We start from the raw sequence: 12142 nt of genomic DNA on the forward strand, positions 1-12142 counted from the left end.
ATTCCATTTTTTAAAAAAAATTGAAGCTCCAGAATTATAACATCGTCTAGAGAGTCAATGATAAGATATTGATAAGCATATAAAAACAATATTTGGGATGTTTAGGGGTAGGTTCATCTTGACACATATTTTGCTATGGCATTAAACCATTTAACTTTCTATTCAGATCTTTAAGTCAATAGAAAATCCCAATGACTGTAAAAAGACTGTATCGCACATACACCCTTCTTATTTTAACAATTTGTAAGGAGGCACAGATCCATATTAATAGCAGGTGGTATTTTTATTTAAAAAGTAGGGCAACACTCTTGAGCCCATAAAATTATGCTTGCGTCTCCATATTTATCCAGAAAAGCAACTTAAGATCTTAAAGTTTTTCCATAAAAGTTGCCAGCAACCTAAAAAACAAAGTACTGAATCGCTAAACATCTCATAAGATCCATATGAGGAGCTCCACTTATCGAGCTCAATTTATTTTATTATTCTGTAGGATAAGTGAACATATAATATTGTATCCTTTTATATAACTCGGATACACAAGGGGCTTAGCATGTATGGCTATATCATGTCTTTAAAATCTATGGGCATCCTTGCATCTTTTTATTGTATTACATGTATTATATGGGGACAAACATTTCTCTAATTGTTTTTGATTAAAAATGTGCAACCATTTTGCTTTTGCAGCTTCCATGTATCACAATTTTACAATAAGCTGCTTGAAACTGTCCAATGTAAAATCCAACAGTTGGCTGGATCATTGGCGCAGTCTAGCTCTTCCTGACTCTTTCTAAACACAAATGTAAATTCAATTATATTCACATCAAATATCATTTTTATTGTACAGGGATTATTCCATTTGTTTAATTTTTTTTATTAGAGGGGTCTCTGAAGTGAAACAATTATCCCTCTCTACTCTTCTCTGACCAGACCTCTTCCAGACTACTGTGTCCAGTTCTGGGCACCATGATTTAAAAAAGACATCAACAAACTGGAGAAAGTTCAGAGAAGAGCTACCAGGATGGTGAACGGTCTGCAAATCATGTCCTTTGAGAAATGGTTAAAGGATATGGAAATGTTTAGCTTGCAAAAAAGAAGGTTGAGAGGAGACTTAATAGCTGTCTACAAATATCTTAAGAGTTGTCACAGTGCAAAGAGATTAGAAGACTAGAAGCAATGGGATGAAACTGAAAGCAAGGATACACAGATTAGATATCAGAAAAACTCTTTTTCTTTGATTAGCCACGAGGAGAGAGAAGGCACCAAGGCCCTGCCTTTATTGTTCATTTCTATAGAGGAGTCTGATACGATATTGAAGTCCCTAGCTATCACCAACTTGCCTTTTTTGACTTTTTTGGTAATTCTAATCTTATTGAGGAAACTAATTTGTGAAGCAATGGGTGCTTATATATTTACTAGTTTCATCCACCAAAGATTCGATCAAGGTAAACTCCAATGTGTCCCTGATTGCTACTAAAACTCCAGCTTTTTTCTTTTGTGAGCCAGGAAAACTTTGAGAAATTTGGGATGGGAAATCTTAATGCCTCCAGTGTCCACCAGGTGGGTTCCCTGGACAAAGAGAATGTCTGTTTTTGAAGAAATAGCTTCTTTCCATAGGAAGAGTCTCTTGAAAGGTGTTGAGGCCTGTCACATTTATTGATGTGAGGGTTACTGCCATTCTTTTTTAAATGGGGAGTAATCGTCAGTGTGAAATCGGAGGTGTTCATTCAGCATTTTGACTGTAGGTTCAATCTTGCTTTCAGAGCATAGTTTAGATGGGGGAGGGGAAAGTTCGGCCATTTTGGATGTAGGAAGCCTTTTTTAACTCTTTAATTTGAATCCAGGGACTTTTCTAAATGTTAGAATGAGGAGGATTTCAGGAGCAGAGTTCATTGGTGTTGGGTGACTTGCTCATATGGGGAGAGGATCTGGAAGACCACTCTTTGGGGAGACGATCTGGTGGGACCACTCTGGCTACCCTCAGGCCCCATTGTTGCAGGAGTTTCAGACCATCTTCTGGTTTGTGAATTATATGATTGGAGCCGTTTTTAGCGATTATTAATTTTGCTGGATATCCCCATTTATATACAATTTTCTTTCTCTTAGAGTTGCGGTGACAGGGAAGAATTTTCTCCTGGTTTGTGAAGTTGTTTGGGAGAGGTCAGAAAATAATCTGATTTTGTCGAATTGAGGTGGCAAAGTTTGCATCTCTTTTGCAGCATACATTAGGGCTTCTTTCACATGAAAAAAGTGAATTCTCACTATAATATCTCTCGTCAGTTTTTCAGAAGTCAAATTTCTGTGTAGCAGTCTGTGCACCCTATCTATGATTCTTTCTTCTGGGGAGGTATTTAGGAATAAATTTGCTATTAGATTATTCACGTACGTCGGAGGTCCTGCTTGCAGAACAGATTCTGCCACCCCTCTGATTTTGATATTATTACAGTGGTTTCTGTCCTCCAAATCGGCAAGTTTGGTTTTGATGGACTCTAGGTCTTCTGCAAGTGCATAGTGGTCATCTCCCACATCCGTCATAGAAGAGCTTATTGAGGAGTTAAGTTTTGCCAGATCATTTTGTATTGATCCTCTTAGAGCCACCAGCATTTCTTTAATGAAGTGCTTAGATGCTGTTTGATTTCTGCTGGCTACACTTAGAATGGGGTCCTCCTGCAGCTCCTGGTGTGTTTAAGGGGGGGGGGGGGTACTGGGTGAAGCTGTGTTCAGCTCTGCCACTTGTTTGCCAGGGTGCTGCAGCTGCACTGGGCTTGTAATGTGGTCTGTGTTATGCCTGCTCTGCAGGGGGCTCTTCTTCTGCAGTTTGTGAAGCTGTCCTTCTAACTTTGTACTTGTTACTTTTAATGCATGTGCAACCTCTTTATTGCAGAGGCTTACAGTAGGTGCAGGTGGCTGATCCTTTGCAGAAGAACCAGATCTAGAGGGTGAGGGACAGAAAGGAAACCCTCCCCCCCTTCTTCCATCTCCAAGGGAGTCTCTGAGTCCTCCATAGCTTGTGACTGCTGTGACCTCCCTTCACACTGCCTGTACAGCTTATCAGGCTTTGCTGGAGCCACTGTGGCCACAGATTTAGAGAGCAGAGGACAGGGAGAAGGTCTCCCATCCATCCCGAGGTGATCTGTGTTCTCCTGGCCTGCTGCCCCCCTCCTTCCTCCAGCTCCATTTGGCTTCCCCCCTTTTCAGGCTGTGTGATCTTCTCTGCCAGGGCCAGCTCTGGACCTAACTGAGGCAGCTGCCGGGGAAGAGAAGTGCAGGGAGATGCTCTCTTACCCGGTCTGCGCCGCGGAGGCTGCTGGCATCCTGTCACTGTCTCTCCAGCTGCTTGCTCCGTGCTTTGGACTCTGCCTCCAGGAAGCTCTCCCTCAGAAATATGTCAGCTGTTTAGTTGCTGGTTGTGCTCTTCTTCTCCTGGTCATCCTGAGGAGGATTTCTTCACTTTATTTGTCCTCTGGTTGCTTTTATTTAGTTGCTCTTACACTTTTTCTAGCAGAGCTCACTGCCATGCGACTGCTATCTCTGCCATCCAGGCCATGCCCCTTCTTAGGAAATTTTTTTTGACAGTGAGGCTGATCAATGAATATAACAGATTGCCACAGGAGGTAGTGAGTTTTCTTTCAATGAAGGTCCTCAAACAGAGCCTGGACAGACATCTGTCTGGGATGATTTAAGGAATCTTGCATTGAGCAGGGGGTTGGACCTGATGACCCTTGAGATCCCTTCAAACTCTGCAATTCTATAATTCTTAATAGTAAGCTGGTTATGGTATGCCCCACTGTTGAAACCCCCCAAATCAACTGCAATCTGTAAGGGAACCTGGCAGCAAGTGTTCAATTTCTCATGTAACACCACTACAGAAAAAATTCTACATTTTTTACATGATTTTATTCATATTAATCAATTGTTTGCATAATGCATGGATGTATTAAAGGGGTTGTCTCGCGGCAAACATCAAAATTTTACATTAGCCCATTCCCCCTGTCACCCCCCTCGCATAAAATAGCATTTTAAAGCGGTTTTTAAACCGCTTGCTACTCACCAATGTGATGAAAGGGGATACGATAGAAGGGGGCGGAGCCAGAACGCCGCTCGTGCCCGGACTGTCCAGAAGGGAGAAGACCCTTCTGCGCAAGCGCGTCTAAAAAAGCAAGAAGACCCCGAAATTAGACGGAGCCATGGAGACGGGGATGCCAGCAACGGAGCAGGTAAGTGAATAACTTCTGTATGGCTCATATTTAATGCACGATGTATATTACAAAGTGCATTAATATGGCCATACAGAAGTGTATAACCCCACTTGCTTTCGTGAGACAACCCCTTTAAGTCATCCAAGGAAAGCATTGTTCTTTGTAGCCTCCATTCACTCTAAATAAAATAAGATTCTAAATAAAAGATCCCTCTATTAACTTAGAATTTTGTAATATAACAATGAGTTTTCTAAACCAGACAACCCTATTAAAGACATAGATAAAAAAAAAATCATATACATATAAAAAGTTGGGTGCAAGACTTTTGGTGCATTGTTATTCTAATCCATTATATGGAAACATAATGTAGCATTGCTGCTGGGAGAGGGTGATTCATTCCATGTTTTGCTCATAGTCAAATGATCTTTGAGCATAGAGAACTCCTGTCTTTATATGATGGGGAGATAAGATGACATTAAAAGAGTTTCTATAATGGTGCTGGCTAATGAGTACATTTTTCTAGCATTGTCTCCAGTGTCAGGATCTGAAACTTAGACTCTTGGTAAGTTGTTCTCTGGCATATAAACAACATAAGTCGATTGGGAAAATAGTGGTGGATTGTCATTAACATCTGATATTTCCAGTCTAAGATTTTTTCTTTTGAAAAGAGAGGGATAACCTTTCTGTAGGTATAATGGTGATATTATAAGAAGATATTTCCTCTGTCAGACGTTAAAACAATTCTGTAGTGAGTATCTCAAGATAATAAACTAAAGGGAACATCTTCAAGAACCTAACAGTCAACATCTGATTATCTCCAAAATCTTGATCATGATCTTCAATCAGAGCCGTCATTGTTGCAGGTGCAGAATCCTCAGAAATAGTAGTAGATAATGAGCTAATGAATATCTCAGGAGCATTTTCAACTATCACATCTACCAGTACCTAACAATAAGCTACAGGGCCTCCTCCATCCTTTGCTTGTATAGGCAATTCAAAATCCAAGTTTCTATTGATTTTCATTTCACCAAGTTAATACTAAATATTCCCATGTGATTAAAGTTCCATATGTTATAATAAAATAATATGTGATCTGTGCATTGACTCCTTCATTATTGTCTGTGGCATTTAAAATAATCACTGTAGAAAGAAGTGGAATGTTTTCCTTTAAGGTTATTTTATAGATATCATGAGTAAATATAGGGGCATTGTCATTGGCATCTGCAACAATTATGTTCAGCAATGCTGTACCAGACTTGATAGGAGTTCGTCCAACCAAGGCTAATAATATTCATTTATGAATGTCTAGTGTCTCCCAATCTAATCGTTTTTTAAGAACAATCTCTGGGAATTTGCTCCCAATGTTTCACTATTTTCAATGAGTGTGAAATACTAATTATTGCTGAGCTTGTATGTCTGCACTGTATTGATACCAACATCTGGATCTTCTGCATTCTGTAAAACAAATATTACTTCAGGCAATTTAAATTCAATGGTTTCTAAAGTCATTTTTTCATGAAAAAACTGAGGAGAATTATCATTTATATCCTGAATATCAACTTTGATCTTAAAATTATTGAAAGGATTTTCAACCACGGCATCAAAGGTTAAGAAAGAAACTGCTACCCCACATAATGTCTCTGTCTATTCTGTCCTTAACATACAGATTTCCATTATCTACATTTATATAGAAATACTTCTCTGAGGCTCTGGATACAATCCTCAGTTTTCTAGATGAGAGCTGCTTAATATCTAATCCAAGGTCATCTGCAATATTTGTTATAAGAGAGTCTTTCCTCATTTCGTCTTCAATGGAATAATGAATCTGACCAGAGACTGAATGAAACATCCAAAAGGAAGATAGACATGATTACTTGCCATCCTTTGCATCCCTGTGTAGATGGTTTCATTTTGTCTTTGCTCTTTAAATATTTTCCATAAAATATCCAGCACAGTTTTGCTATAAAATCCACAGGATGATTATAAATAAATGCTTGCTGCTTCTAATCCTGTCAGGGTTGGTGGCTCTCGGGGTCGCCGTGCCCACACTGCCAGTACTGTCACTCCTGCGGGTGGTGTGCAGCACAGGGGAACCCCAGCACTGGTAACTTCTCCTGGCCACGCGGCTCCTATATGCCACGGGGGTGCTTGGGATGCGGCGGCTGCTGCCGGGGGCCGGGTTCCTGTTGCTATGACAGCCGACTGCACCTCCTCTGTCTTAATTTGCTCTGCTAGTGCTTGGTGGGGTGGGGGGGTTCTCCCAGCATTCTGTGATTACTGCTGCTGCTGTCTGACACTCTGTCCCAATCAGCTGCTAGGGCGGGAGCTCTGACAGCATTTAAAGCCCTCAGTTTCTTCCAGACACTGGCAGTGTTTGATTAGGCTTCCTGTCACTCACCAGCGTCACCCTGCAATTTCTGACTGATCATGGTATTGACCTCGGCTTTCCCCTGGACCTGACTCCGTTCTTCCCTTGCCTGTACTGCGCTTCTTGGACTGACTTCTGTGCTTTGGACCTTTGGCTTGCTCCTGGACTGGTTTGTTGTTTCCCTTGATACTACGCTCTGGTTGTTTGTCTGTCTGTATTCTCGTTTTCTGTGTCCATAGACTGTGGTGTCCCGCGTCTTTTTCCTAGCTCAGAATAGGGAACATCGCCCAGTGGCTGCCCTGGGGCCGGGCCCAGGGGGACAAGTAGGCAGGGATAAGGGTTGCGGGCTACGTTGCAGCGACCCCTGACTTCTGCTTTCCCTGGTCCCCTGACAAATCCCCTTGTTTTATAAAATATTTTCAATTGTATCCGTAGTTCCTTGTCTGAAATAATCCAGAATATGTATTTGTTGTTGTTAATATAAAAATGTATGAGGTCAAGACAAACACCAGTCCATCCTCGTTCCTTATTTTTCTCCTTACTGGATAAAAAGCGGCGCTGAGAGATGAAAATTATGTATTGCAATCCCTATTTCATTTGTTATTTAAATCTAAACCTTAAACACAAGGTATATAATTTCCATTTTAAAAAGCTTAATTACATTTGTAGTTTATGTTATCATGTAAATTTTACAAGAGAAATCTCTTGAAGGAATACTATTTTTTTTTCTGAAATGTATAGAAATTAGTAAATGGCATTCATTTTAGGTCCAGAAAATAAACTTCCTTAGATATAGATGAAGCTTAACTACAATAAGAAAATACAAAATGGATTCTGGATGTATATGAATATAATGACTGTCTCTCACATTTGTTTTTTAAAGTTCTCTGGTTATGTATTTTATTAGATTCTATTTCATAAATGTTCTTTCCAATGCTGACATATAGATAAAATAGTAGACAGAGAAAAAGAGTAAGGCAGATAGAACACAGTGGTCATATGCAGGGCGCTGTTTTTTTTTACCACTACCTTCTATCTTTAGGTTGCTGGGTCCCAATACAAAGTCTGTAAATGTGCCTTCACCTACAGCACCATCCATCTTTATATTTCTGGTGTTTTATTATGTAACAAACTGGAAAGAAGGCCTATTTGGATACCAGAGACTGCTACCTCAGCGCCCTCTATATCTGCACCCCTGCAGGCAACATTGTGAAAACAAATATTCAATTGGCATCATAGAAGCTGTTCTTAATGAATTTAAACTATACCATTACACTACTTCTGGCTTTATCCACAATGACAACTGACCCAACAATACATTGTCCCCCTCCTTAGACTTGAATGTAGTCATCAAAAATAAAGACAACCTTTTGTAAGTTAAATGTAATTTTGTTTATATATTCTTAAGTAGAGATGAGCGAGCACGCTCGGATAAGGCAGTTACTTGAGTAAGCATCGCTCTTCTCGAGTAACTGCATTCTTGTCCGAGCAGGCTCCGGGGTGCGGCGGGGTGGAGCTGGGGGGAGAGTGAGAGAGATCTCTCTCTCCCCCCCCCCCACTACCCCACGCCGCCCCCCGCTGACCCACCGAGCCTGCTTGGACGAGAATGCAGTTACTCGAGAAGAGCGATGCTCGCTCGAGTGACTGCCTTATCCGAGCGTGCTCGCTCATCTCTATTCTTAAGTAGTTGATAACAATTAATTACAGTGTAGGTTGTGTATAAGCCTTTCAGCTCTGAGTGCTTTTCCATTTCCCAAATTTTAACCAAAAACCATATTGTGGTTTTATTCCAATTACATATCCTGAAAATTCCATTTTCTACAAGGGCAAATATATCATTTCTAGACCATATTGGCAATAATTTCACACTGTGTTCTGTACTGACCGAAAATCTTAGCCCTTAAATACTAAAGCTGTGAGGAAAGAAATAGTTATTCTGTAATAATGTGGAAATGTTGAAACTACTGCAAGCTTTAAAGTTATAGCACTATGGTAAGAGTTATCATATGATTTCACTTGGTCACAATTTCTATTTAATTCTATACAGTTTTTTTTTCTTTTGAAACCCAGCGGCATAAATGTGATTTATTAAGCAACAGATTGAAAACCTATGATGTAAAGTTAATGGTGAGACCATATTTGTTTACCTTACTACTATATTATTTTAGTGACATGTTAAGCATTTTCTGAAAAAAACTTTAAATAATGCAATAGGTACAACATTGATGTTAAGTCTAAAAGTGTAATGCACAAATAGAAGCTTAGAACAAGAGATATACAGCAATGTAGAGACGTTGATCTTATTGCATTATAGATGATTAATTAACGGTATGCAGGAATCAAATTATTTCCCTATCCACATGTACTCATGCTGTTCAGTGTTATTCTACCCCTAACCCACCACGTCTTTCCAATAGGCAGCCTGCTTTCTCACATACTGCACTGTCCAATGCTTGTAAGTTAAGAATCAATTTCTCAACCACAAATAAAAACTGCTAAACAATACGTAGATGAGCTGACAGGAAGAGTCATGAAACAATCTTTATGTTTAGCTTTTGTGAAAGAAAGCAATTGTTTCTGGGCCTCAGGTGGCGCAGAGTGTTAAGGCAGCAGTATGCAGTCATAAGCTCTCACTCATGACCTGAGGGTTGTGAATTCAATCCCCGCTTGGTTCAGGTAGCCGGCTCAAGGTTGACTCAGCTTTCCATCGCTCTGAGGTCAGTAAAATGAGTACCCATCTTGCTGGAGGGTAATAAATAAATGACCTGAAAGCGCTGTGGAATAAGTTGGTGCAATACAAATAACAAGTAACTTTCCCTTCTGAGCAATGTAAGTCAAACAGCAAATACAGCTTACATTTTATATTTGGTAATACCTCACAAATAAGGCATAACGTTACAAAGACTCACCTGTTCAGAAATTGGAAAAGATTCATTCAAACTTCCAGTTCCTTGTTCTGCATTATCAGCATCAATCAGGTTTTCCACAGGAACATTTCCATTTGGATTCATGTAAGTAAAGTCACCCTCAGCAGAATCGAATGCCACGCAGACATTATATGAGTATGGAAAAGGTAATGATCCATCACTATACATAGAATATGTCCTGGGATCAATTGGAGGATACAGATTTGTGGCAAGAGAAGAGAAGGCTGGTAAGGGTTTCGTCTGTTTACATTTTGATATAATGACCACCATCACAGTTAGTATAAAAAGCAAGGAAATAATTGCAAGTGCAATCACCAAGTAGAACTGTAAGTTGTTTTGAGTCTCTTCATCTTTGACTTTGTTGCTCAATTTAGGGACAACCTGCTGAAAGTCATCTGCAATAATAAGACTCAAGGTGGTTGTAGCAGAAAGAGTGGGATCTCCATTGTCTTTTACCATTACCACAACCTTGTAATTCATCATGTCCTTTTCCTGAAAGCTTCGTGATGTTCTGATCTCACCTGTTCGCTCACTTATCATGAAATGAGTTGGGTCTGATACTTGTATAAAGTGGTAAGAGATCCAAGAATTATGTCCAGAATCAGCATCCACCGCCACTACTTTAGTTATTAAAGAACCAGGCTCAGAGGCAAAGGGCACCATTTCAAAAACAGCCGACCCGCCACTCTCTGGTGATGGGTACAAGATCTTTGGTGAATTATCATTCTGATCCACTATATGAATACATAATGTAGCATTGCTGCTCAAAGAAGGGAATCCATTGTCTGAGGCTGTGATTTCTATCATAAACTCCTTATTCTGCTCATAGTCAAATGATCGTTGAGCATAGACAACTCCGGTCTCTATATTGATGGAGAGATATGATGACATTGATAGCATTTCTGTAATACTGCTGGAAATTGAGTAAATTATTTTAGCATTGTCTCCACTATCAGGATCTGTGGCTTGTATGATGAATAATGAAGTTCCCGGTAAATTATTCTCTGGCACATAAGCTACATAAGTCGATTGGGTAAAGAGCGGTGGATTGTCATTGACATCTGATATCTCCAATTCAATTCTTCTTCTACTGGAAAGAGGGGGAGAACCTCTGTCTGTAGCTATAATGGTGATATTATAAGAAGATGCTTTCTCCCTGTCTATGGTGGTCTTTAAAACCAATTTATAGTAATTGTCTAATGATAATAAATTAAAGGGAACATCTTCCAGAACCTGACAGTCAACATGTGCATTATCTCCAGAATCTTGATCATGAACTTCAATCAGAGCTATCATTGTTCCAGGTGCAGCATCCTCAGGAATAGGAGAAGATAATGAAGTGATGGATATCTCAGGAGCATTGTCATTCTCATCTATCACATCTACCAGCACCTTACAATGAGCTACAAGGCCTCCTCCATCCTTGGCTTGTACAGACATTTCATAATTCTTTGTCATCTCAAAATCCAAGTTTTCATTGATCTGTATTTCACCAGTAATTGGGTTAATGCTAAATATTCCTGTGTGATGGACATTTCCAGATGTTTTAATAAAAGAATATGTGATCTGCGCATTGACGCCTTCATCATTGTCAGTAGCATTTAACGTGATCACTGCAGAATTAACTGGGATGTTTTCCTTTAAGGTGACTTTATACATATCCTGAGTAAATATTGGAGCATTGTCATTGGCATCTGTAACAACTATCTTTAGCAATGTTGTACCAGACTTGATGGGATTTCCTCCATCCATTGCTGATAGTTTTAATTCATGAATTTCTTGTGTCTCTCTATCTAATGGTTTCTCTAGAACAAGCTCTGGAAACTTACTTCCATCTGTTCTGATATTCTCAGTGAGTGTGAAATACTGGTTATCACTGAGCTTATATGTCTGCACTGAATTACTTCCAATATCTGGATCTTCAGCATTCTGTAAAACAAATATTGCTCCAGGTGATGTAAATTCAATGATTTCCAAAGTGATTTTATCATTATAGAACTGTGGGAAATTGTCATTTATATCCAGAATGTCAACTTTGATCTTAAAGATATTTAATGGATTTTCAACCACAGCATCAAATGTCAAGTAGCAGGAATCTTCAGTTCCACACAATGTCTCCCTGTCTATCCTGTCCTTAATATACAGATTTCCATTATCTACATTTACATAGAAATACTTCTCAGAGACTCTGGATACAATCCTCAATTTTCTAGATGAGAGCTGCTTTACATCTAATCCAAGGTCATCTGCAATATTTGCTATAACAGAGTCTTTCCTCATTTCTTCTACAATGGAATAATGAATCTGACCAGAGACTGAATGACACAGCCAAGAGAATAAGATAGAAATGGTTACCTGCCATCTGAGTCTTGTGCAGCATTGTATAGTAGGTTCCATCCTCTGTGATTTATTTCCAGTGGATATCCAGCAAGGCTTTGTCATCCAATGCAAATTTTAAGCAAAACAATCTTCATAATATCTGCAATTATGCTTCTTTTTTATTATATTCTTAGTTCTGTTTCCAGGAGAATCCAGAAAATGGATGCTTTTTTTCCTTCAGATCAGCAAGGTATGTGGCAGAGGAAATTACCAGTGATTTTCCAGTCCTGCATTTTTCTCTTACTGGTTAAACAGCGGCGCTCAGAGGTGAA

General features: G+C 39.5%; 1 protein-coding gene across 1 annotated transcript; it reads right to left on the reverse strand.

Moving 5' to 3' along the window:
- Window positions 1–5588: 5588 nt before the first annotated feature.
- Window positions 5589–11888, reverse strand: LOC136609954 (protocadherin gamma-B1-like). The gene is made up of 4 exons (XM_066589232.1): window positions 9474–11888; window positions 6635–6827; window positions 5878–6032; window positions 5589–5762 (listed from the first exon to the last, which is right to left on the reverse strand). The coding sequence occupies exons 1-4, from the start codon at window positions 11886–11888 to the stop codon at window positions 5589–5591; spliced, it is 2937 nt and encodes a 978-aa protein (XP_066445329.1).
- Window positions 11889–12142: the final 254 nt, after the last annotated feature.

The sequence above is a fragment of the Eleutherodactylus coqui genome, chromosome 2 (genome assembly GCF_035609145.1).
Source record: "Eleutherodactylus coqui strain aEleCoq1 chromosome 2, aEleCoq1.hap1, whole genome shotgun sequence".
NCBI classification, from domain to species: Eukaryota; Metazoa; Chordata; class Amphibia; order Anura; family Eleutherodactylidae; genus Eleutherodactylus; species Eleutherodactylus coqui.